We start from the raw sequence: 26,721 nt of genomic DNA, 5'->3' as shown, positions 1-26,721 counted from the left end.
GGTGGATTTCACCGTCCCGCTTCTCGGCACCCCCTTTCCACCTAGGCCCTTGCTGAAGGGTAGGGTCAAACCTTCCAGAAGGACTGGGGAGTAGGGGAGGGACATTCTTGCTTGTGGCCCCAGGTGTGTTAAGGGGAATCTCTGCCTGTGTGGCTTTGCCTGGACCTAGGCCCCAGTTTGGGCTGTGGTGTTAAGCCTGGGTCTACACAGTCAGCTCAGGTGGCAGTCAGACATACCTGCTCAGAGAGGCGCGCCGGGGAGAGGATGCCACTAACGCCGCCCGCACCCCGGTGACCTTCGGGCCATCTGTGTGGCGTCACAATTCCGGTGCTTGGTTTCTCATCCTGGCTGCCACTTCTGAGCTGTGTGACCTGGCTCGGGGTCTCCTTAACCTTTCTGTGCCTCGATTTCTTCACGAGAGATGGGATTTTAAATAGTACCTATGACCCTAACACCACCACAAGGATTATTTGCATATGGGAGGCGCCGGCAGATAGTGAGCTCTGTGTAGGAGTTTTTGTGTGTTTCATGGTTGGGTTAAGTAAGATGAGGAAACACAGAAGTACCCTTTGTGTTCCTCTGTTCAAATGTAAAATGGGTGCCTGGGATTTTGAGAAGCGGGCAGGAGCAACATATGTACAAGGATTTTCTTTTCTTTCTTTCTTTTTTTTTTTTTTTTTTTTTTTGCGGGTCTGGGGATGGAACCCAGAGGTATTCAACCTCCGAGCTACAGCCCCTGCCCTGTTTTTTATTCTTTATTTTGAAACCGGGTCTCACTGAGTGGCGGAGGGCCTCACTAAGTGGCTGAGGCTGTCTGCAAACCGCGATCCTACCAAAACCGCCTCCCGAATGCTGGGATTACAAGCGTGCGCCACCATGCCCGGCAAGTGACGAGGATTTAGTGGGATCGTGAAAATAGTATTTGATGTGTGTGTTTCCTGCCTCCTCTGGGCGGAGGGCACTATGAGAACAGTAAAACGCCCCTGTTTGCACATCTACTCTGGCCAACGCCCTGTGCTGGCAACTTTGCTTCTCAAAAGCTTTACCTCCAGAGCAGGGCAGGCTTTGTCAAGGTCGGTTCAATTAGAGCCTATGCAGTGTTTATAATTCCGTGGGAGTGTGTCTCCATAGTGCTAGTGGACGTGGTAGGCAATCAGGAGACTACTAAAAGGTGTCAAATGAGCACCGTAAAAATGAATGTCCTCAATAAGGCTCCGCTTCTCAGGCATTCATTCAAGCAACAGGCCGGCTTAATCTTTACCTCTAAAAGACAGAGGGAAACAGCGACTCTGAAAGCTTGGCGTGGTGGCCTGTGCCTGTAATCCCAGAATTTTGGGAGTCTGAGACAGGGGGAGCACGGCCTCAAGGCCAGCCTTTGCAATTTAGCAAGGCTCTTAGCAACTTAGTGAGACCTTGTTTCAAAATAAAAAAATAAAATGGGGCTGGGGATGGAGGTCAGAGGTAGAACGCCCCTGAGTTCAGTCCCCAGAGCCTCCATCCTGCCCAAACCGGAAGAGCAGATCTGAATGAATGGGTCTCTCAGAGGTACGCCCCGCTAGACGCACAGGAGGAAAAAGAGAAGGGAGAATTCTTTCCCGACTCCTGCAAATGATCCTCTTTTGACCCGAAGCATAATTCTGTCTATGGTGTCTGAGTGTGTAATGACAGGCTTTATTAAGGTACTTGGGCCAGTTTGATCTTGGAATCGATATAGGTGCCAGCAACCTCTTCTGAGCTTTCTTTGGGATCCTTAGTATTTTATATATATATAAAATCTACCTTTGTTCCGTTTGTTCCCTAAATTGAGCTGTTCCTATCTGATTACATGTGATGGGGAGTACTTCCTCCTGGCAAATAAATAAATAGTGATTTCACAATTTGTTCTGTTGATTAGTGGCTGCTCAGGATGCAGATTAATAATATTTCAAATGGGCCTGGATAATTGTCATTTTCTCAGCTATTGATTATGTAGTTTTCGGGGTCTGTACAAGAATGGATAATCTTTATCTTTAAAAAATTTTTTTTTTTAGTTTTTTCTTTTTGAGCATGATTCCTGAGTTTTTCTTTGGGTATCCCTCTACCGGAATCTTTAATTGAGTTGTGAGGCATTTTTTTTTTAACCTGGAATGGTGGCAAAACTACAATAACATAAAAGATAATGATTTGCATCAGATCAGGGTCAGTTCCATGACCGGTGGCTGGGTCCTGCCTCCAGGCAGCGCACTGGGCAGAGGTCCATCCATCACAAGTTCAGTGACCTTGGGCTTTGCCTTGGATGCACCCATCATCCGAGGACAGCACTAGCCCAGGCCAGCGCTGTCCAGCGGGGCTTCCTGTGCTGACAGAAACGTCCGCCTCCGCCCTGGACCCTACGGTAGCCGCACACCGCACGTGGCCATTTCAGCACTGAGTAGCTGGCACACTGAGGAACTGAACTTCAAATTTTATTTTATTTATTTGTGGTACCAGGGATAGAACCCAGGGGCATTTTACCTCCGAGCTATATCCCCCAGTTCTATTTTATTTATTTTTTTATTTTGAAACAGGGTCTTTCTCGGGTGCTGAGGGCCTCACTAAGTTGCTGAGGATGGCTGGCTTCACACCTGCCTGTCTCAGCCTCCCAAGGCGTTACAGCTGTGTATCACCATGCCCAGCTTCTGTTTTATTTTATTTATTTACTATTTTTGTTTGTGTGTGTGGTACTGGAGATTGAATCCATGGGCGTTCTACCTCTGAACTATATCCCCAGCCCTATTCTATTCTTTATTTTGAAACAGGGTCTCACTAAACTGCAAAGGGCCTCACTAAGCAGCTGGGGCTAGCCGCAAACCATCGATCCTCCTTTCTGAGCCTCCCAAGTACTGGGATTATAAACCTGTGCCACCACACCACCACTGTTTTATTTTAATGAATTTAAACGTAAACAACCACATGTGCAACTATTTATTGATAGTCAAAGGAACAAAGCAGAACCTGAAAGAATGTGTCACAGGTGTAATTTGGTATGTATTCTAAAGGCTGTGTTAAGCTGGAACCCTGTGCTGGGCACCATTTGGTCCTTGGCCCCGTCCTTCCTGGCTGGCATGCCGTGAGTGTCCCCAGATATTGCTGCCCACAGCCCCGGGTTGGCCAGGTGGGGCTGGGGGCTTCTGATGTCAGGGCCAGTCGTAGCTTCAAGTTTATCCCCATTTGCCACTGCCTTCTGTGGGTGCCTGGGTGAAGACAGAACGGGTGTGCGCAGCGTTCTACCCATTTCATCCATCGATCCTCACCCCTGCCCTATGAAGTAGAGATAACCAGTGACCATCTCCTCATCCCTACCATCGTGTAGATAGGAAGACAGCCCCAGAGAGCTCGAGCAAGAGGAGCGCCTCTGTGCTGGTGTGATGGCGCCTTCCTCTCTGTTCTAGCTTGCCTGAGCCTTACTCCCCCAGAGTTGTGCAGTGAGAATCAGTAACACGACAGCCACTGCGTGTCCAAAAAGAACTGGGTTATGGCCAGACATAAGTCGTGTCATGAGCCAGTGGCCCGCCCAGTCCGAAAGCAGGTTGATAACGAGGAGAGCTGTGAATTTGGAGCCAGGGAGCCCGCTCTCTGGAAAATGACCTTGCTTTTAGAGGGACTTGGCCTCTGGAAGCCTGTGTGTCTCCTCTGTGAAATGCAGGTAGGGGACAGCCACCAGCCCCCGCTACCTGTGGGATCCGTGACGGTGTGACCGGTGGCACCTTGCGCCAGCCCCTGGCGCACAGCAGTCACATCTAGTCAAGGCGAGCGTGCGTCTCTCCCCGGGGCCCCCGGCAGCCTCTCTGCAGCCAGGCCTCCTCCCTCAGGCACAGCCATTCCCACTGTCTAGCTTTGTGGTTTTTCTCTTTTGAAACATGAAAATGGCCCCTTGTTGGCTTTCACGACGCGTGGGTTCTAGATTGTGAGCCCCCGGCGTCGGCCACTGAGCAGTGATTCGCGCGGTGATTAGCCTATCAATCGTTAATTGCTGTAAATTAAGTGATATACAATTAACGTGATGCTTTATCACCAATAATTAGGGGGGAAAAATTGAACTCTTGGCAAAGAATCCTAGCAAGATGGTTATTTAAAGACCATAGCTTCCATGGTTTTTAGCCACAGAGCCCCACCGCTGGGTCTAGTTATTGAGACATGGTGACCAGAGGGTATTGGTGCTTTAAAAAAAGGGGGGGGGGCTTAAGCACTAGCTCAGCTTAAAAATGACACCATGATAATGCTTCAGAAATCCCTAACTGATGCTCATGTGTGTATTTTTGTACCATCTTTCAGTTGGAATTGTAGTTGGAGTGTTTCTTCTAGAAGAAGGGCCTAAAGGGATTTTTACTTTTCTTTCTAATTTTTTTTTTAAATCCATGATGCTCACCTAACACATAGCAATTAGTGCACTGGAGCGTCCCTGATTTGAATCTATTGGAAGATTGCTATTAAAGGGGGTATTAATGGGCTGGCAAGGTCTGGGCGATGGTGAGCGAGAAGCGTGTTTATGGAAGACGGAGCTGGCAGGCATGATTTCAATCGGATTTGACATGTTTAACATAAATGTATAGTGTACGGCTCCTGCTGCATATGAATAATTCCTGCAGACCCACAGCCTTTCTAATTACTGAGGTTGAAAAAAAGCAGGTCAGGCACATCCTGGTGGAAATCTATTACTGGCCCTCCCCTACTCTCTCTGTTGTTTACAGCTTTGTATAAATAGAGATGCCATTGTATGGGGGAACCGGGGGCCCGAAAGGTAATCTGTGAGAGAGAATGTAAAGGATTTGAAAAAAAAATTCCTTCTCCTTTTTTTCCCCCCTTTAATTAGGTCCGTGAAGACAAAAGAAGGCATGTTCTAATAGGAAACATGAATTAGGGAAAGCACAGGGCTCATAAGAGCCAGAAACTCTGGGTTCAGGGTCCGTTTCTGCTGCCAGATTACCTGCATGACCTAGCTAGGGCCCCCAGACTTCAGTTTCCAAATCTGCAAAGATGCAGGTTGGGCCAAATAAGTTCTTAGGGTTCTAGAACGCCATGAATCTATCGAACTGGAGAAGGACGGCTGTAGAGTAGTATAAACCTCGTAGAATGTGAATTCTAAAGTGGGAGCCTTGGTCACTTTCAAAGATGCCCAGTCGGTGGCTAGTCAGTAGAACATGGGTCAGAAGCCCGGATGACGAGTTGAAGCAGGCTCCTCGCAGGGAGGTCAGCCGGCACGGAGCCCACACTCCATGGCGGGTGTCGGTGGGATGCTCTCCTCTGGTCCAGTGTCACTGGGATGATCGCACAGGGCCGTCGGCGCGGCTCTGCTGCAGCAGGACGTGAAGGAACCCTTGGAGTCGCGCGTGGGTGCTTATTAGCGGCCACCCTTATACCGGCCCTGCGCAGCTGGAAACCAGGCCGTTCACCCCCACCAGACCTCTACAGGAATCATTTTGGCCTAACTATATATCCTTCCGGCATTTGGATTTATTTCTCTAGCTCACCCCAAAGTAAATTTGCAGGAGGGGAGGGTGCGTGGGAGGGATTCTGGCCTGGCCCCACTGCGGTTCACATGGCCACCGATGGAAACCATCTTGGGTTTTACACCTTCACACCGATGGAAATTGCGTGGCAATGTCAGCTTTTGCCTAGCCTGCGTCCCCCCCATTCCTTCCCCCCACTCTCTCTCCAAGCCACTCTCAGTGTAACTTGGCTGTTTAAAGGCAGAATTCTGTCTGGCAATTGAAAACAAACCGTGAACTATTTTTATGCTGGGAAGCAAAAATAGATGTAGGGTGTGGTGTATATCTGGACTTGCCTGAATTCCAGTAATTCAAAGGCTTTGGCTCTGAGAATCTATATTGTTAAGTCAGGAGAAAGATAGGGACCACGTCAGCTGAGCAAATATTTTTGTGCAGATATGCAAAACTGTGAGGAACTCACTTTCTAGAAGAGGTGCCGTATGCAATCCCAGAATCTTGGCACAGTGTAATGAGAGTAATCACCAAGGTCTAGATAAAGGGCGGCAGAGATATAAATTAAGGCACAAATCATTGTTCTTCACTCTAGAAAACACCTTATGGATTTGCATGATTCTTACAATGTAGCCATCTTCATCTTCCCTGCATCATTCCAGTTTTAGCTTTTGTGCTGATGGGGAAGCACCTCTGGCTATTAGAATCATCATGACTTAGCCGGACGTGGTGGCGCACGCTTGTAATCCCCGCGCTTGGGAGGCTGGGACAGGAGGATCATGCAGGTTCGAAGCCAGCCTCAGCTACTGAGTGAGGCTCTCAGCAACTTAGTGAGACCCTGTTTCCAAATAAAATAGAAAATAGGTCTGGGAGTATAGCCCGGAGGTAGAAAAGTCCCTGGGTTCCACCTCCAGTACCCCCCCCCCCAAAAAAAAAATAGAATCATCATGACTTTTAAGAAATACCATAGCACCTATCTCAGGGGCTATCAGAGCACTTCCCTTAATTTCTTCTGTTCTTCTGAATCCGTGTTATCTTTATTTTGCAAGTTAAAGAACAACCTATAGGTTAGATGGCTCCAGAGTTACATAATCAAGCCCCAGTTTGCTTTCTGTGTCAGAGATACATCTTTTACATCATAGAGAACCTAGAGTCTCAGAGAACATTGGGCTTTCTCTTCTTCCATAAAGACTAGAGGACAAGGACTGGAAAATCCGGTCCTTCTCTAATTGTCTGACTGAACTGTCAGCTGTTCATGGTCATGGATTATCAACTACTTGGGTTTTGTTTTGTAATTGCTAGCACCTAAAAAGAGCTTGAGTCTGTTTGGATATTTAATTACCAATCCTTTGGTAAAACAGCATGACATAAATATCTTCAAATCCAATGTATTTTATTTTCTGCTTTTGGACATCAAACCCCTGGGTGAGTAGGATGGCTCCATGTTGCTATATAAAAAAGGCAAATTTAGAATGTTGGTGCTGACCCTAAAAAAGCGTACCCCTTCGCTTCACTGTATGGTTTCATGGCCCCATGTGGCCCCATATTACTTCTCGGATACTTCCAAAAATAAGTCCATGGCAACCAGTGTTTGAGCGGTCACGATGGGAAGACCATAGTAGGCTTCACGCGCCTGCCCCTCACTAGCGTCGTGGAAACCCTCTGCGTAGACACTCTTATCTCTTTGGCAGATGAGTGCCAGAGGTGTAATCAAGCCCCAGTGATTTCACTGAAAGCTGAGTGTGGTCAAATAAAATGCTTGAGGCCACACAGCCAGGTTCTGAACCAAGCAGTGACCAGCACCGCACAAACTGCGCCTCCGTTCTTAGCAGGAGGACTCAGGAGGAACTCAGCCAGAGGAGAGAGGATGTGTGCAGACATCAGCTCTCCAGGAGCCCTGAAGGGGCCGTGCCCCAGGCCCTCCCCACAGAACACATCGCCTCTCTAGGCTTGTGGAGCACTGCGCACGCTGAGCCCGGTGACTCCACGGAGACCCAGGAACATTGATGTAAACAACGTCCTCTCTCTGCTGTACAAGATACCGAGAGAAGATGTCCCTAGTCCTCTTGGTGTTTCAAACCTGCAGGGGGAAATAGAGGATTATTCCTATTTTTTGGCCTCGTGGAGGCCTGGGTGATACCTTTCCTCCCTATGCAGATTCTTATACTTTCTTGGGAGACCTGGGCTAGCAGAAAGAACCCCTGGATGGGTGACGGAGAGTTGGTTGATAAGGTCATGAGAAGTTATACTCAGTGGTCCTTTGTATCTGTCCCCTTGCTGGACACCTGCCAGGCATGCACGTGCGCATGCGTGCGTGTGTATGTGTGTGTGTGTGTGTGTGTGTTACTGAGGATTGAACCCAGAGGATTGAACCCAGAGGGGCTCTACCTCTGAGCAATACCCCCAGCCCTGTTTTATTTTTTAGTTTGGAACAAGGTCTCACCAAGCTACAGGGAACCTAAGTTGCTGCGGCTGCCCTCAAACTTGAGATCCTTCTGTCTAAGCCTCTAAGTGCCGGGACTCTAGCCTGCCTGGCCCACATACCCAATTTATTTGTGTGTTTATTTTCACCAGTTTGGCTTCTCTTCAAATTTAGTATTTTAGGAAGATAGATTTAGAATGGAGGAAAAGACTGGAAGTGTATTATTACATTCCAGTGTCTGGCCATCTGTGCCGTGTTTGGACTCAGAGAGTCCAACTTTCCTAATTAATGGGGACTAAATGAGCTTCTGTTAATTAATTTTGACCCGGTTCCATAACGACTGGCAACACCAGTGGTTTTGTCCAACTGTCTGGCACCTCTGGGTCTTTTGAAGGTTCTGGAAACTTCCAGAACCTTCAAAAGACCCAGAGTTGAAGATTCTGGAAGTTTCCCTCCTGCTCCGGTTATCTGGCAATCCATGACCATCACAGTCCTGTCATGAAGCCAGAGAGTAGCGCGTTCAGCGCAGCCCCAGAGTGTCCTCTGACCCTGGTCGCAGCTGCAGATGCACTCTCTACAGCTCAGGGGGCGACGCCAGGGAAACCAGGCTACTTTAGGGAAGCTGACAGGAGGCCAGAGGCAGGCGGGCAGGCTGCCCGAATCCCTCAAAGTCAGGAATCAGGAATATTTAGCAGGTCCCCAAGTCCTGGCACGAGTTGGGTTCGTGGTGGCAGCCAGTATCTAGACGTTATTCCGTAGACTGCCAGCTAATAATGTTGGTCTAAGCAAGGTGGAAGCTCTGTTTTGACGGGAGGTTCATTCACGGACCCGACCCAGAGGGAGCGAGGTATCTGGAGCCTGAAACACAAAATGTCCTTTTGGAAGCTCAGAGCAGTGTGGGTAAGCGGCCTTATGACTATTTCAGCAAGGAGTTAGTGCAACAGGTTGATGCCTCTAATGTCGGGGTTAGTGCTGTTTTCTCCCCAAAGATGAAGACCGAGCAGCAGTCCCCGCTGGTCAGCACGGGCCAGCAGTCTACCTCCAGGCCCGCAGAGCCTGGCAAAGCGGAGGCCCCACAGCGTGGAGCCTAAGCTCCCATCTCAGAGTGTGTGCCTCTGCACACAGGAGCTCAGGTACATCTCTGCTCCCTTCGGGGCTGGCGCAGAAGGGGGCATTAAGCTGGTATGGGTGCGGGCGACTAGACCGGAAGGCCAACACCAAAAGATGCTTCCTGTCTGTGCCAGGTGGAAGGAGCCACAGGTATCTGCCTTTTTCTCATAGATGTTCTCTAGGACACGTGGAAGGAATGAGATTTCTGGAAGCAAGGCAGGCTCTTATTCTGGATCTCACTGCTAACCGCACACGGGAGATTATGCCTTCCGAGTTTGGGGCTTTGAAAATATACCTGCATTTGTTTTTAGAGTGAGTAGGTTTTTCCTTCACCGGAATCCTTCTTTGGCCCGAGGGGAGAAACACTGGAAACCAGGCCTGGCTTTTCCTCTGCAAGTTTAAGCTATGTGTCATGTCATGTCATTAGAGTCATTGGAAAGAGGCCTGGTAAGCCAGGTGTGGTGGCACACGTCTGTAATATCAATTCTTGGGAGGCTGAGACAGGAGGGCCACAGGTTGCAAGCCAGTGTGTGCTAACTTAGTGAGCCCTACTTCAAAATAAAAAAAAAAAAAAAAAAAACAGGGCTGGGGTGTAGCCCAGAGGGTAGAACACATCTGGGTTCAATCCCCATTGCACCCTGCAGGACTCTTTCACCTAACTTTAGTTAGACCACAAAACAATATGGCTCCCGTCAATTACAAAAAGCTTTGGTTCCGGCCTTGTCCTCCAAGTGTGTCCCTGGAACACCGGCATTACCTGGGAACTTACTGGAAATACGCATTCTCTGACTCGTTTCTACAGGACCAGGAGCTCTGGGGTGGGGCCTGGGCTTCGTCTTTAACAAGCCCCCCAGGGCCTGCTGACACACTGGTGGTCCAGATCCTCAGGGCAGCCCCCCAGGGCCTGCTGACACACTGGTGGTCCAGATCCTCAGGGCTGCCATCTCAGAGACAGGCGTGAGGTTCTTCTTTGGCTAGACAGTAAGTCCTGAGTCCCTGCTGGGCAAGAGAGGTATCTCCTTTCTCTTACGGGGGAGGGGGGGATAGTGCCTGGAAGAGCCTTGGCAGGTGTAGTCATGCATGGTAGGCCTGGGGGTGGAGAGGAGGACTGACCAGGAAGACAGTGGGGTCACAATGGCAGGCGCCCCAAGACCTGGGAGTCAGCCAGCCTGTCTGCCTGTCTTTCTTTCTTTCTTTCTTTCTTTCTTTCTTTCTTTCTTTCTTTCCTTCCTTCCTTCCTTCCTTCCTTCCTTCCTTCCTTCTCTCTCTCCCCTCTCCCCTCTCTCTCCTCTCTCCTCCTTCCTTCCTTCCCTCTCTCCTTCATTTATTTTTGGTAGTAGGAATTGAACTCAGGGGCATTCTACCTGAAAGTTACACCTCCAGCCCCTTTTATTTTTCATATTCAAACAAAGTCTCACTAAGTTTCTGAAGATCTCTGCGTAGCTAAGGCTGGCCTCAAATCTGTGATCCTCCTGTTCCTGCCTCCCAAGTGTTGGGATTATAGGCGTGTACCACCACACCCAGCTACTTGGAAGTCTTTAACTGGACTTGAAGATGTAACCTGGGTGAAGGGTATGTGCTCCCTGTCTACCTATACTCTTCTGGCATCTTCTTATGAAGCTATGACTATTTCCAAATAAAAAGTAAAGTAATAGCAATATCTAAGAGCTGCTAGATCTGCTGACCTATCTAGTTCATATTTGAGTTGGAGGAGAAAATTCAGAGCTTCCCTGAGTGACAGTTGCTGCCCATCTGTAGTGGAATTCAATTTTTCTTTGAAACCCTTTTTGGAAACAAAATCGAAGCTGATGAGACCTGCGTGTCTTGACATAACCATCCAGGCACAGTGTGCTGCTTTGGGATAGGTGGTTGTACTTTCCTAGAATGCTTTTTGGAAATTCCCAGAGCGACGTAGCTCACAGTTCCATTCCTGGGAATGGTGCTGTGCTTTAAAGAGAAGTTTTTAAACTCACTAGGCTGGACAGGTCCTCCTTAGCCACGCCATGTAGCCTGCTCTCTGTTGGGTGTTCCCAGTGCAGGCCTCTTCTGTTTCACAACAGCCTCCCCCCACCCCCAGCTCCTCTCTGAACCATTGTTAAGTGTCTGGTTGGAAGCAGAATGAGACTGTCCATATTTAAAGACTGAACTGGGAAGCCAGGCATGGTGGTGCACACCTGTAATCCCAGAGACAGAGGAGGCTGAGGCAGGAAGATCACAAGTTTGTGGCCACCCTGGGCAACTTAGACCCTCTCTCCAAAATAAATAGTCGGGCATGTTGATGCTCTCCTAGTACTGAAACAGGAGGATGACAACTTTGAAGCCAGTCTTAGCAACTTAAGCGCGACTCTCAGCAACTTAGCAAGGCCCTGTTTCAAAACAAACAAAAATTAAAAGGGCTGGGGGTATAGATCAGAGACAGAATGCCCTGAGTTCAGTCCCTAGTGCCACAGAAATAGATAAGTGGATGGATGGATGGATGGATGGATGGATGGATGGATGGATGGATGGATGGACAAGTAGGCAGACAAGCAAGCTGAGTTAGCAGCAAAGGAGATACTTTAAAGGAAGTGTTGTTCTCTGTATTAGGGGGGGAAGAGGATTTAGCCAGGCCTCTGGCCACTTACCAAGTTCAGGAGCTCCGCAGAAGACTTAAGTAAGAAAGCCCAGCCTGCCCTCTGTCGAAGGAATAACAAGCAAATGCCAAGATGACCTCCACTTTTATTGGCAGCGTGAAGATCACAAAGTCCAGGAGGAGATTGGACCTTCTAGAAATACTGTATTTCTGCTGTGAGGGGGAGTCTGAGGTCTATGAGAAACTGAGGGAGAAAGGCTGTTGGGCACAGCATACTGCACCTGTCATTTAATGATAATTAGGGGCCAAAGGACAGTCTTCCAAGTTGGTGAAATGCCTGTGTCTCTCGTACTGGGGTAGCGATACCAACTCCAACACCGAGCAAGGAGTTGCGTGAAATTCTTTCCCCTTAGTCAATGGAGATAGATCAGAGATTGCTGTAAATTTCTGGGGCAGGTGGCAAGCTGGTTTACGGAATGCAAGGCGATGAGAACCTCTGGCTTACGGAAAGTAGCATGAATTAATAATCATTTAATTGGCTCCTCCATTATGTTTCTGGTTGGGGAGATGGAAGTTTAGATGGAGGGGCTGTCAGTGGTACTTTAGCTAAGAGTCTGATGGTTGCAAAGCGGGGGTGGGAGCTGCCTTTGGACTCTCCATAAAGATCAGATGTCAGGCGGCATCCCAGGCCCTCAGTAGGCTCACATCAGGACCCCCAAAAGGAAGAGGACTCAGCACTTTGATGACAACCACCTCCGAGTGCCACTCTCCCATGAAAAGGAGAAATGGAGGAGAGACTTCCCAGCACTGTGGACAGCTGAGCGCCTGCCCAGGATCTCTTCAGGGGAGGCCTCTGACCAGAGAGAGGCGAGTCCCTGGAACAGAAAGGCCACCAGGCCAGCAGCCTCATTGGCGTGTTGAGTGGCAAGAAGAGAAGTTTTGCTCATGAAACACAGAGACTCGTTCTCCCAGGACTTTGGTTTTCTTGGAGGGCAAGCGGGTGTCTGGGCGAATGGTTTAGAGGAGGCTAAAACCCGAGTGCCTTCAGGTTCCATTTTTTTCTCATAAGAACAGCTCCGTGCCTCACCTGACCTCAGAGCCACGAGCCTGTGTTGCTGGGTGAGAAGCGAGGTGTGCGTTGGCATGACGTCCACCGGGATCGCATCGGCCACTCCTGGAAGTTTTCTGTGGCCCAAAAGACGCCTATTTGGGACTCTTTATTGGAGACTGGGTTTGGGCGAGACTTTATTCCGGGAAGAGTGACCTTTGTCAGATGAAGTTCTGAGGGACAGTGACATCTCAGTGCTGTATTTTGTTTGTATCAGATGCGGCCGTTTTCCATACCCACTAAATGATAACATTTCTTACCTATTCTTTAAAGCAGAGTCACTGCCTACATGACGTTTTGCCAGCCTTGGTTTAATGATTCTGTGTGCTTAAAATATCATAAAATCTTATCTTGAGAATTGCAAACAAAAGTTGCATAAATTCAGGTAAGCTCTCTTCTCCACCTCCTTCCTCCACTTAGTACGAGAAGAGAGTTGACTGTGTGTGCGCACGTGTGTGTGTCTGTCTGTGTGTGTGCGTGTGTGTGTGTGTGTGTGTGTGTGTGTGCTTCTCAGTTTGAACGCACACGTATTCTGCCTCTGATCTGTACTTCCAGATCTCCTTATTTATTTCGTTTTAGATAGGGTCTCACTAAGTTGCTAAGGCCGGCCTGGAACTTGCAATCTTCCCATCTCAGCCTCTCAAATACTGGGATTACAGGCATGTCCCACCATGCCTGGCTACTTTTTTTTTAATAATTATTTTTACGATACAAAAGTCAGCCAATACGATACAAATCAAAGGCTCTCTGAAAGCTGGCATATCCATGCAGAAACGCTTGTTGCTCCTAAGAAAGGCGCACACCAATGACCATGTTTTCTGTGGAAACGATTTGGTTTTTTCCTCCTAAGATGTAGAGGGACCTAAGAGAATAAAACGGGGACTCACGGTCAGATCTGCCTCTCTCAGTGTTTGCCAGGTCCCCCGCTGCAGGTTAAGGGGGATAGTTGCTCTCAGCCCAGAACACCAAATTTGAATTTTCTGAATTCCAGGCCAGCTCTTTCCGAGCAAGTTGGGCAGGGCAACCTTGACTCCTAAGAATTTTAGCGAGTGTTTCCTTGCTAGAAGGGAAAACAGGGTGGCAAGGAGTCTGCTGCTCGTATTGTGTGGCACTGTGTTAAATTTCGGTTGGGGTTTGACCTAATCTCCCCCTCCCGTGGCCGACAGAGCAGTCATCTTTAGCGTTTTCACTCACACGATATTGCCACATTCACCCTTTGAAATGCCAGGATCCCAGCATGTTGCCCACGGAAGAGTCATTGAGATTTAACACATATTTTTCATATGACATAAGTGCCAAAATGAGAAATTTTGCTTTAACCAGTAAAGTAAAAAAAAAAAAAAAAAAAAAGGTACCACCTGATGTTTTGCACAGCACAGATCCAAATATCAACTTTTTCATGGACAGCTGAACGTAAATGCTAAGCCATTTAATTAGAATACTGTAAATGAGAGAACACATGACGAACTTAGAAAATGGCCCAGGACACTGTTGCTTAATACAGTAATAATTGTATTTTATTTTTTTCTAATACCTATTTGTTACATAATTGTAACATGATATAATACACACTTTATCATATAGATTTTCTGATTTACATTTTCAGTGTTTTTTTTCACACTGCTTCCTAACTATAATGTTTTTGTACTGGTTATTGAACCCAGAGGTGTACCTCTGAGCCACACTCGCAGTCTTTTTTATTTTTATTTTTAAGCAGCATCTCACTAAGTTGCTGAGGCTGGCCGTGAACTTGCTATCGTCCTGTCTCAGCTCCCAAGTCCTGGGATTATGGGTATGCACCACCATGCCGGGCTTATAACTACAATTTTTAGCGTCTTCTAACATACAACGTAGTTACTGTACCATTATTTGCTTATATTTGTCCTGCCATAGGATATTTTCCAATCCGTTGTATCATTATTATAAAAACCCTTTCGGGCAGTGACCCTCACGTCATTCGGGTTTGGGGTTGCCAGCATGAGGCAGAGATTCCAGGCAGTGATTGTTTAAGCCGTGTCTTGTCCACGGAGAGCATCTCTTTTCTCTTCGCCAGCGTGACATCAGAGCAGACTTAGAGTGACCAGTAATTGATTTTTTTTTAATGGTGTTTTCTATATTGTGACATCTCTTTTAGAGTTTAGGTTAAAGTTTCGAAAAGTCTTCATAGCAGAAAACCACGGCGCTTTCTCTTGCCGTGTTTGTCCAGCCTCGTTTCCCTGTGCCTGCGGTGTGTGCTGGTAACAGGAGTCGGCAGGCATTGATTTGGTGACTCTGGCCCCTTTGAAGCTGTTCAAAGAGAGAAGCTGGGAAACCTCCGATTGTCCGCGTCTCGTGATAAACCTTCTGTGAGATGCTGTTGATGGAGAGCTCACGACTCTTCTCCCACCCATAGAAATTGAGCAAAGACTTCCTTTCGAGGTCTGGAGAGGGATTGATGTCTTGATGTCTGAGGTCAAGCTAGGGAGCGGCCTGTGTCAACTGTACTTAACCCTTAGGAGCGGTCTCCACACTGCCTGGGGAAACTCATGAGATTGTGACTGGGTGTTTATAGGCTCTGCTACAAGGATTGCTTTAGAGGTGGGCATGGTGGCGCATGCCTGTACTCCCAGCACTTGGGAGACTGAAATAGGAGGTTGCAGGTTCAAGGCCAGCCTTGGTAGCTTAGCGAGGCTCATGGCAACTTACCGAAACCCTGTTTCCAAATAAAAAAAAACTAAAATAGGGTTGAGGGTATAGCTCAGAGGTAGAATGCCCCTAGGTTCAATCCCTAGTTAAAAAAAAAATAAAAAAAGAATTGCTTTATTTTATTTTTAGAGCAGAAGCGAGTGAGCTGCAGGTGGCTAATGTCTACCTCTAGACAGAGATGGTCTTATAAAGATGCAGGTTTTCTAGATATGAAGGAGAAGAGCCCCAAAGTTTGTGCACCAGTGGAGACAGCATTTCCTGTGCTAGCAGGGCTGTTGTGTTACTGCCAATAAAGAGGAATGGGTGTGCAAGTACTGCTTTTATTTTTCAAAATGCTTTACAACGGCTCTTCAGCTCAGGCTCACAAAAGAAGCTTTAGAATTCCAGAGCAGTGTGAGTTTGAAAAAGAAAGAAAGAAAGAAAAAAAGGTAATAAAGGTTCCCCTCTCCATGCAGGGGAAAGAACAGTGGTTTCTGAAACCAGAATCCTCACCCCTGCCACCTCGCCCCGATTCACGCGCCGCGTTGAAGGGAGAGGACGGGCTCTTTGGTCTGGGGAGGAAAGTGGCGCTGCACCGGGTGACTGTGTTTGCTTTTCAGCTCCCAGAGAGCGAGATGAGTTGGGTGGGCTCGGCCTCGGGACCCATTCATTCACACCGCTGAGCAGCCGAACAATTGACTGGTCCGTGGCGGGGTGCAGGCAGACGGGGGCATTCAGAAGGCCGTGTCTCAGGCCTGGAAAAGCAGGTGTCATTCGAGGCCAGAGAGACTACCTACTGGTTGGGAGCTGAAATGGGGAGTGCCGGAGGATGGCTGACGGATAAACATCTAACGAAAGTGCCATTTGATGCCCCCGCTCTCCCCATCTTTGGAATGCATTTGAAGAGTTAGTAGGTAGACAGTGACCACTAAGCAAAAAGACAAGTGATGGAGGGCAAGGGACCCTGTGGGGTCAGAGGAAGCTCAGGTCCCGGAAACGTTACGGTCCAGTGTGGGGGTGCCCAGGCAGGGGCTCATCAGAGCGCGGGGGCTCAAACCTGTGGCGTGAGGTTCCAAGACTCAGGTCTGGGATGGGGCGCGTGCCATGGGGGGGCAGTCTGGCCTGTTACGGCACCTCGTTAATCGGCAGCCAGCCCATCACATTAAATATCCCGCCGTCGTGTATTACCTCTCAAGTGAAAATGAATAACTCCCATTAAGAGCGAAATGGGCTAGAAGTCGATTCGAGACAGATTAAAGTACTGTTATGAATCTGTGTGTTGGGAGGAAGGGGTCTGTGTGTAATATGCTTGTCCTTGTACTTTTTGAATAATAGATGTCCTGCAAACATATGGATACCAGGTTACCAAGATACCAGGGTTAAAGTTTACGAGATGTGCATTCTGGGAAAAGCCCCAACTTCCTGGAATATTTCCTGTATTTGGCCTTTTCTCCCCCCCCCCAAAAAAAAATTCTGTGGCTTTACAATTTTAATGAATAAATTGATTTCCTAAAATTGTTTATTAAAGTACACATCCAAAATGATGGGTCCTTGGTGTCCACCCACGACAAGACAAATTTCAGAGTTGAACACAAAATGAAGATGCATGCTGGATAACTAGACAGGGTTAGACAGAAAGCAGTTTTTATTGGGGAGTAAAATTTAGGCTTCCTAAGCTCGTGACCTGAGTGCTGAGCCACTTTATTTTCTGATGAGAGCAGCAGGTGTATCTCTTTCCTTGCTACCATCTCTAAACCTCACTTAATTGCTTTATGTGAAATTCTGGGGAGAAAAATAAATAAATGGAATTCCATGTCCAACATAAGTGAGTTAACCCATATCTTAACTAACTCAGAGGCTGACCGGGTTTTAGAAGGGCCGAACGGAGCCATGTTGGAACTCGCGTCTCCACTGGAGGGGCCCACTCACCTTGACTATGCCTTCAGCCCAGCTGTGTTCTCATCAGGATCTTCCAGATTCCTTTCCACACTTCAGAGAGCCCCTTCCACCAACCTTCCGCCCCTCCTGTCTGTTATTCGAACCTCATGTGCGTCTCCTCGTTAATTGATGTTTAGGTCTTTTTGGTGGTCTGTAAGAGGAAGGAGAAGGCCAGGCTGGCCAAGCGACAAGACACTTTCCCTCTGAGACATGCTCTGAGTAAACGCTCACGTCTGAAGCGCTGGCTCCGTTATAACATGATTCATACCCTGGCTGGTTCCACTCCTCTGTAATTTCTTCCCCAAAAGCAAAGTGCTGAACCCAAAGTTGGCTTTCCCCCTGCATCTTGGTACTCAGATATCCACCGAACCCTTCTCGGATCCGATTTCTCCAGCTGTCTGGAGCAAGCGATGTCGTGATTCCAGGGTGGAGGAGTGAAGAAGTTGAGAGCATATAGTTTCTTAGTCTCTGGGATGGCGTGTCTGGTGCCCAACTTGGCCAAACAAGTGGTGAGTTTTTGCCACCTGCCCTTGGCCCTACGGCCCCGCACAGATGAGACGGTAAACGGTGTTGAGCCCGGGGAAGGCTGAATTTAGCCTTTTATTCCATTTCTTTACCTTCTCTTCCCAATGTTGAGTTGTTAACACAGTGACAGAAACTCATGAAGGAAAAAAGAAACACTTGCTCCTTTTCCAACATGCTTGGTAGATCAGTCCGGATGTTCATCCTTCCTCGGTCTCGGGGTTTCAAGAAAGCCCTGCGCTATAAATGAATGCCGGTCGTCACGCAGCACGGGCCCTCTGGAGCCGGCCTGGTCTGGCAACTCCACCGTATTTTCTGTTCTTTCTTCTAGCATCGTCCAGCCAGGCAGAGAAGGAGCTGACGGATTCTCCTGCGACCTCCAAGCGCATCTCCTTCCCAGGGAGCTCGGAGTCTCCGCTCTCCTCGAAGCGACCGAAAACCTCTGAGGAGATCAAACCGGAGCAGGTGAGGCCAGCGGAGGCCGCGCTGGCGGAGGGGGCGGCTCTAGACACGGGTGGGGAGTGAAGGTTGGGGAGGGCAGGCTTTGGGGCCGGTGTTGTTGCCGGTGGGACCCGAGGATTCAGCCTGAGCGGTGTCCCCCACAGATGTACCAGTGCCCCTACTGCAAGTACAGCAACGCCGACGTGAACCGGCTGCGCGTGCACGCCATGACGCAGCACTCAGTGCAGCCCATGCTGCGCTGCCCTCTGTGCCAGGACATGCTCAACAACAAGATCCACCTCCAGCTGCACCTCACCCACCTGCACAGCGTGGCACCTGACTGCGTGGAGAAGCTCATCATGACGGTAAGGCAGCCAGGAGCAGGAGCGAGCCAACAGCCATGAGGTGCCACCAACAAGGTCCATGGCGTTGGGCGAGAAAGCCACTGGGGAACTGGAAATGCTTGGGAAACATGCTAGAGTTGTGACCTTGTTCCCTTGCACCGGCCTGAGACTTGGTATGCCCATGGCCCCCACTGCTGAAGAAGTGCTTCTCAACCTCCCTCGGGTCCCTGGGCTGCAGACGCAAGGTCGATAACATGCACACGGAGAAGCTGTTATTTGGGGTTCTTCAGACCTTTATTGAGCCAACCATGGTTTAGGCTGCTCTTAAGTTCATTGGCTCCTCATAACCAGCCCCACCCTTTTGTTATCATCTTTGCTTTGTTTTGTGGGAGTGGAGGGCAGGCTGGACATGATGGCACACACCTGTAATCCTGGTAGTCAGGAGGCTGAGACAGGAGAATCGTAAGTAGCAGGCCAGCCTCAGAGAGACCCTGTTTCAAAATAAAAATTTAAAAGGGCTGTGGCTTGGAGGTGAAATAACCCTGGGTTCAATCCCCAGTATGAAAGAGAGAGAGATGGACAGATGTACAAAGAGGGAGAGACATACATGTTCCCACTGCCAGATTAAGAAACCAAATACAGAGAAGTTACTTGACTGGATAGTATTTGTAACTGGTGTAGTTGAGACCTGGGAACTTGTCAGGTGGATATTTTACTCTCAAAGCAGTGAAGTTGTCAGTTGGATATAACATTCATGAGTCCAGTTCACGAGTGATTTGAACACACAGTTGCTAGGTTTTTGAAAGAATGACCCCAGGTGGCCACTGTAAACATGGCCCGAAAGGTTAGTGTAAAGATTTCATTCTAATCATGATGTGAAAACTTTTCAGAATTCTACAGGTAAGAGGAATGCTCCACTTTTGACTATGCCAGGGTAGCTGTGAAGGTCCTCTCATGATCACTGAAGAAAAAGTCACCAAAGAGAATCAGTCTCACCCTCAGCCTGGTATCACTCCAACGGTGGGGTAATGAGAAGTTAATTTGTTTGCCTTTTTATGTAAAGGTTCCCAGGGAGAGAGTCCATGCAGATTTCCATGTTAGAAGGTGCAGGTCACAGACATGTCACCTGTGGGCATTTCCCACTCCATCTGGTTATGTAAAACTAATTAATAATGCTGTCAGCGATGTTTTGTCGTGAGGAACATGAGGTTGTTGCTGCATCAAGAGAACTTTATCAGCCGATGGGGAACTCAGAGTGACCTTAGCGTGAGCTTCCAGGCATCTCTCAAGGATAAGTGCACTTTGCATGGGCATTTTCAAATAGGCTGGAGTACTTGGTGGAAAGATTCTCTGTCAGTGGAACAGACCTTCCTTCTGTGGATGGGTGGGTTTCTCCATGACAGATCGCCCTGGCATTCCCAGCAGCCTCTTGGAACCACATCTCACCTCCCAGCTGATGGTCTGGACCCTTCCAGGAACCAGATGCTTACGTGGTTATTTTTGCTGTTTAATCTAAATCTAGCATAGGAACTGTGGGCCTATAGTAATCTGTTTGACTGTTTTGTTTTTGTTGTTATTTGTGGTACTAGGGATTGAACCCAAGGACATTTTACCTCTGAGCTACACTTTACCTCCTACCTTTTTTTTAAAATTTGAAGCAGGGCCTAAGTTACCACACACTGGCTCGGAACCTGTAACCTGTGATCCTCCTTTCTCCGCCTCCCAAGTACTGGGATTACAGGCATGCACCACCTCACCTGGTCGGCGTGAGTGATTCACCGTAGACAGTAGCATGTCCATTATATTTCATATCTCCACTGTTTATCATGTTTTTACAGCAGCAAAGGCAAAGTACAGGTGATGAGTCCAGTGATTATGAGGAGTTTTCTTCATTTACCAACAGGGTCTTCAAGGGCAGTATATTTCTGGGTACCAGCCCCCAGTATATTTCTGGGAGTTATCCACTAGCCAGCACCTTTAAAGCAGTGATTATCAACCTTTTTATCGACCTATAAAAGCAATACAGTAGCCATAGTGGGGTATTCTATGCATGCTAAGACTTAATAACCACGGCTGCAGATTCTCCATCAAGTGGTTTGCAAATATGAAATTGTATGTGTCCAGTACCAGAGAATAGGGTACACTCAGGGAACTGCTTAACAACCCTGTTCCCAACCATAATTCTGAGGGAGAGACTGCTCCCTAGAGAGGCTGTGCTTGGCACCCGGCATAGAAAACCCTGTGTGTGCCCCATCTCCCACAGCAGACAATAAAGAGGTTTTATAGACATTTCTGAAAAGTTTAGGAAATGTGTTGGCTTATAGCAAGTCAATTTGCTAGCAATAAGAAAAAGTTAATGGATTCAGAAAAAAAGTTGAGCGTTGTAAGAAATGTGGGAAATACAATCATGAGTGTTTGACTTTAAAAACGTGTCTCTCTCCCTTTGCATGGGAAGATGGAGTTACGGCCTGGCTGTCAGTATTAAATTGTTTTTTTTAGTCATGAGGATGGTTCGCATTGAGCCAAGGGAAGCATTTGCCCCTCAGCCCCTCGGTTCAGCAGGGAAAGATGAAGAAGGAAGGCTGGAATGGGATTTGTAAGCCATAGCCCAGGGTGCGCCTGGAGTCCTGTTGGGGACCAGAGTACTGCTCCTGGTCAGATGCCAGCGTCCTTCCTCTCAAAAGTTTGGTGTGAAAATGGAACTTGCCATTGTTTTACAACTAAGTGATTATAATGAACCTGTGGTTAAACATCATGCCTCTGGAGGATATTTTGCAGTAATTTTATTAGAAAATTGGCTCTGGGACAATATTGGTTAGGCTTTCTGACAGTTTATCTCTTTGTTCCCAGCCAACTGGAACAAGAAAGTAAAAACAGTCTGATTAGAAATGTCCCTCCAATGAGAGCTCCATTTTCTAAGCCAGACTGTCCAGGGGCAGCCAGTGTGGTCATTCATCCACCAAGAGGAGAAGGTCGCATCTGCTCTCTCCCTGGATGGCTGTGATGAAGGGCAGCGCGGGGAGGAAGTCCTTCTCCTTCCCCAGTGAGTTGGCTGAGTTAGGTGCCTTTGACCATAGACTAGGAGAAGCTGGCCCAAACCTCCCAGGTAGATGGTTCCTGGCAGACGTGTAGGGTGTGTCCAGGGCATCGACAGCTATGAATTCCGGCAAATATTATTTGCTGTCTGGATCTAAAGTCTCAGGATCTAACTTGAATTAGGTTTTAGCCCCTCTAAAAGTAAATTCCACCCTGATAAATGGACATAGATTACTTTCTACACAATGTCTTCCTGTTCAGTTGCAAATGGAGAGCGTTTTGAGGAGGCTTCATTTAATAATACCTTATCAGACAGCTTTCAGGAACCTGCAGTGTCTAATATGTCTGTTGCTATGGTAACAGCTGCTTGCTTATGCTCTGCATCTCATATCTGTGTCTTCCATGGACCCCCTTCTTTTTGCTGATGAGGGGGCTTGAGACGCATTTGCCACCAGGAACAATTGAGGGGCTGGCCCTCCACTGTGGAGGGTGCACCCCCAGCGCCCCGTCCTGCCTGGCCTGGAGCAAGCAGCTCTTGATGGTGTCTTTATGCACCTCACATGAAAGGAGACAGTCTGGAAAGCTTAAAGGCCCCCGCCGTCCTGACTGGGCAGTCCCCCGCCATGACACTTCCATATCACCAAGTCTCGCCTTTTCTACCGAGACGCCTGCGGCTTCACGTCGGCAGAGCTGGTGCAGGAGCTGCTACTGCTCTGCACCCTGACGTTCCCAGTCTTCAGGGGAAGGAGGATTGAGGGCACGTGTTTCTGGCCCCTAAATGAGAATGGCAAAGACCACCTACCACGCATTTCAATACTCTTAAATTATTCTAATTGATCACTGTCTTTCTAAGTGACAGGACAGACCACTGGGATCCTGGATCATTAATACTGGGAAATTTTCTTTGTTCTTTAATCACTTAACAAAATAGGACCTCACAGTGAGTTGAGGATGGGCTCCTGAGCCCAGCAACACCTTTGTCTTCCTTCCGTTGTTCTTAGGGAGTCCGTATTCCCCTGGCCCTGCCATTTCCACAACATCCCTCTTCTGGGACAGGTTGGTCTGGGTGATCCTCAGCCAGTGTCTGCTGTGTCTCTGGCGCAGGCTGGCTGGCTACGCCCCCCCCCCCCCACAGGATGGGATGGGGGCTCTCGCATGGCCACAGGCCCTGGGGCTGTCACACCCACCTGGGTATCAGCTCTTTTACTTGGTCTCCATCTCAGAGGAAAGTAATGAAAATAATCGGGCTTCATTAATTCCCAGCCCTGTGAGATGATAGCCATTTGGAGCCTGTTTGCCAATTAGATGGTCTAAATTAGAAGTGACCTTGGTATACCGCCCCTGCTTGCCTGTCTGAGTCTAATGAAGCTTTTCTCTCCAATTCATTCTCTTCCTCGGCTCTAGTGTGTGTGTGTGTGTGTGTGTGTGTGTGTGTGTGTGTGTGTGTGTGTGCGCACGCGTGCATGCACATGTATATAACCATTTGTGTGTTTTCTCTCTCTTCCCCCGCCTTCTTTCAATTTTTCTGAGTTTTAGTTTTAAAATATCTGGTTGGTTCCATTGTACGTTTCTTTCTGACCCACACAAATGTTGACGTGATCTCCCCCCCACCCTTTGGAGTTTTATGCATGAAAAACAAGTACATAAACAAGCACCAGAAGCCATTGTAGAAAGGAAAAGGGTGGGAGGAAGGAGAGAGGGTCACAGTTATGGTTAGGACAAATGTATTCTGTGCACAGTAGAATGACTACCCCCCCAACATTGTGTATTTCAAAACAGCTAGAAAAGAGGATTTTTAATGTTTTACCACAAGAAGAGAGAAATGTTTGAGGTGATAAATATGCGAATACCCTTTATCATGATACAAAGCATACATAGAGTGAGGCTTCACATCGTAGCCCACAAGTTTATCAACTTGAGCGTCAACTAAGAATTTTTTTAAAAAGGAGATGAGAAGCCAGCATGGTAGTGTACACGTATAACCCCAGTACTGAGAAAGCTGAGACAGGAGGGTTGCAGGTTCAAGGCCAGCCTCAGCAACCTAGTGAAACCCTGTTTCAGAATAAAATAGGGCTGTGGAGTATAGCTCAGAAGTAGAATGCCTCTGAGTACCCCCCCCCAAAAAAAAAAAAACAGAGGGAGAGGGAGAAGTGAAAGACATAGAGAAACTAGGTCTTCTAGACTCTAAATGTCTAGGAGACATTTAATTGGCAGGACCAAGTGGGTGGCCGCCCAGGTAACAGGGAAGAAGGAAGAGGTGAGGTCCAGGAGTCTACAGGAGTTCGCAGCTTTAGAGGCGCCAGTGACCACTGGCATCAATGATCAGTCCTGAAAGCAGCTGGGCTTTAACTTCACGCTTACAACTTTTTGGACAGAAGCAGCACCTCATTCCCAAGGTCATAGAGACTGGCTAGGTCTGTACCGAGGAGGTCTGCACCAGGGGCTTCCTCTTTTTCCCTCTGTCTGAGGTGCCTCATGCTACCGATTTCCACTGCAGTCTTTGGCAGTCTACACCTTGGCACATTTACAGTTCACCTGGAAGAGTGGGCCTTTGAGAGAGAGACCTCCGTGAACAGTGCCAAGGCTTGGGGCCTGGGGGCGAGAGTCCCAGACAAGCCAGGTTCAGCACTTTCTCTAAGATAATATCTCTGCTCTCCGGCACACAGAATGTGCTGGTTACATTGATCCATCATCTGGAGAGGTGAACGTTTGCATGAATAATCCCATAAGAAGTCAGCACAGGTATCCTTGGCTGCACATGATGTTGAATTTGGGCATTCCACACCTGTGCCTGGGAGGTGGGATTGCGGGTTGGTGTTTCTTCTAATTCCTGCTTCTCTCAAGAAAGAATACATACCAGCGGCCCCTCCCATCTGTCGTGGCGGGGACCAAAACCACAGACAAGGCTCTATAAGGTGTGTCCTTGGGGTTTTAGGGTTCACTCACCTCAGAGGATCTTGAAAGGCATTAAATCATAATCCAAAATCATTGCTCATGTGAACCGAGGAGGAGGTTGGAACTGGGTGCTCATGAGCACATCTCACCTGTCCTGGTCGATCAAGGGTAACTCCCTTGAGCCACGGAGCTCCCCTGCGGGGCCCGTGATTCCCTGAACTTATTTACAGTATTCTGTACCTGAAAGTATTTTTCTTCGGCGTTTACAAATTTCATTAAATTTCCTGAGGGGTTTATGACTTCAAAGGGTCATTCCAGAGGGCGAGCTTCTTGGGCCCAGGGCAGACAGCAGGAGCTCTGTCCAGTGTCTAGTCAGGACAGGAGGACGGGTGAACAGATAGTCCTCACAGGCCCGGCCTCTCCACAGCTGAGTTGTTTTGCAATTGCCTAAGCGTGAAGATTTTTAGCGCCAGTTTGGAACGCTTCTGTTTCTTTTCTTTTTTCTTTTCTTTTCTTTCTTTCTTTTTTTTTTTGTGGTACTGGGGTTCCTGGAAACCCTTCTACCTCCAGTCTACACTCCCAGACCTATTTTTTTAAGGATTTTTATTTGGAAACAGGGTCTCTTAAGCCAGCAAGGCTGGCTTCGAACCTCTGCGATCCTCCTGTCTCTGCCTCCCAAGCGCGGGGATTACAAGCGTGCGCCACCACGCCTGGCTGTTTCTATTATTATATATAAGAATTGCTTAGACCAGAAGAGTTTCGGCTCTGAGTAGAACTCCACATTTCTCTCATTCTACATACACGAGGTCTCTTTACTGGTGAGGACGATGTTAAGGCCAGGGTTAGTTTCCAGACACCCAGTGCCCCACCTCAGCGGACGGTTTCCCCCTCTGTCCCGCCACCTCTGTTCTGAGCACAGCTGGCTTGTTCAGGAGGGTGGGAGGGAGACGCATGAGTGGAGAAGACCTCCTTTGCGGGGCCAGTCTTGAGAGAGCCAGTGCCAAGGGGGTAATGGCTCTAATCAATTCAATTTTCTTAACCAGAAGAATTGTGTTTTCTTGTTAAAAGTCTGTTTTAATTCTTGGGCCCATTAGTGAGTACAGTGTGGGAGACGCATAATTGAATGCTTTCGGGGTTTACAGATGGACAGATTATTATAATCAATCCACATGGATGGGACACTCAGTGTTGAAAGCGTAGATGTTTGTGCTGTGTGTTGGCCAAACCTCAAACCTTTATCCCTTTGACATTTCAGTCCACAGCTAGGGTGTGGGTGGGCGGGCGGGAGAGCGGGCAAATGGCGAGAGGAATGGGGAAGAGAGCCTGACACAGCTGCGCACGTGGGTCAGCGCAGGGCAGTTGGTGGTGGGGTCCAGTTCTTTGAGGACCTCTGGAGTTTGGGCACACTTAGAATGGTCCTGGTTATGCCAAAGCCAGGTTTTTAATCCTCTCATAAGCCCACATGCTGCAGTGCTCCCAGTGAATAGAAAGGACTTTCCAGCCGGGCGTGGTGGCGCACGCTTGGAATCCCCACGCTTGGGAGGCTGAGACAGGAGGATCGCACAGTTTTGAAGCCAGCCTCGGCTACATAGTGAGGCTCTCAACAACTTACTGAGACCCTGTTTCCAAATAAAGTATAAAATAGGTCTGGGAGTATAGCCCAGAGGTAAAACGGTTCCACCCCCAGTACCACCAAAAAAAAAAAAAAGGACTTTCTAGAATTGTATTCAACACAGTGGAATGACCTACTTCCCCCACTTCCCCCACCTTCATCAGGTTGCTGGTACAGTCTGTTTTTGCGGTACTGAGGACTGAACCCAGGAGTATTCTACCTCCAAGCTATACCTGCAGCCCCCCCCCCCATCTTTTGTTTTGAAACAGGGTCTCACTAAGTTGCTGAGGCTGGTCTCAAACATGTGATCCTCTTGTCTCAGCCTCCCCATACTGAGATCACTGGCTTGCACCTCCATGCCCATTGGCTGGTATAGTCTGAACCTCCCAGGCGATCTGGTAGCCAGGTATTATTGGAAAACAAAGCGGTGTGTTGGCGGGAACTCTCGCTTTCCTCATTGCGCAGGACCCCTGGGTGCGCTCTTGTGGCAGGAGTCTATGTATGGTTCTCTAGAGAAAAGCAAGCAAGCTCTGGAAGGTAGGAAGGGGACTGGGCACTGGGACTGGGACGTGAGTGCCTGGGAACTGGCGCGGGCCTC

At 48.3% G+C, this 26,721-nt stretch overlaps 1 protein-coding gene across 1 annotated transcript in view; it reads left to right on the top strand.

The window, feature by feature from the left end:
• Positions 1-26,721, top strand: part of ZFHX3 (zinc finger homeobox 3) — a gene marked incomplete at both ends in the record, with an annotated part of 173,783 nt that overhangs the window by 131,100 nt on the left and 15,962 nt on the right. Inside the window, 2 exons of the mRNA XM_080702166.1 lie at positions 18,127-18,260; positions 18,401-18,601. Of these exons, the coding sequence (XP_080558292.1) occupies positions 18,127-18,260; positions 18,401-18,601 (335 nt within the window). The remainder of the gene's footprint in view (positions 1-18,126; positions 18,261-18,400; positions 18,602-26,721) is intronic.

This window comes from Muscardinus avellanarius, assembly GCF_963383645.1.
Source record: "Muscardinus avellanarius genome assembly, chromosome: 10".
In the NCBI taxonomy this organism is placed as follows: Eukaryota; Metazoa; Chordata; class Mammalia; order Rodentia; family Gliridae; genus Muscardinus; species Muscardinus avellanarius.
The sequence above is the reverse complement of the archived record's forward strand: the minus strand, read 5'-3'. Positions and strand labels throughout refer to the sequence as shown.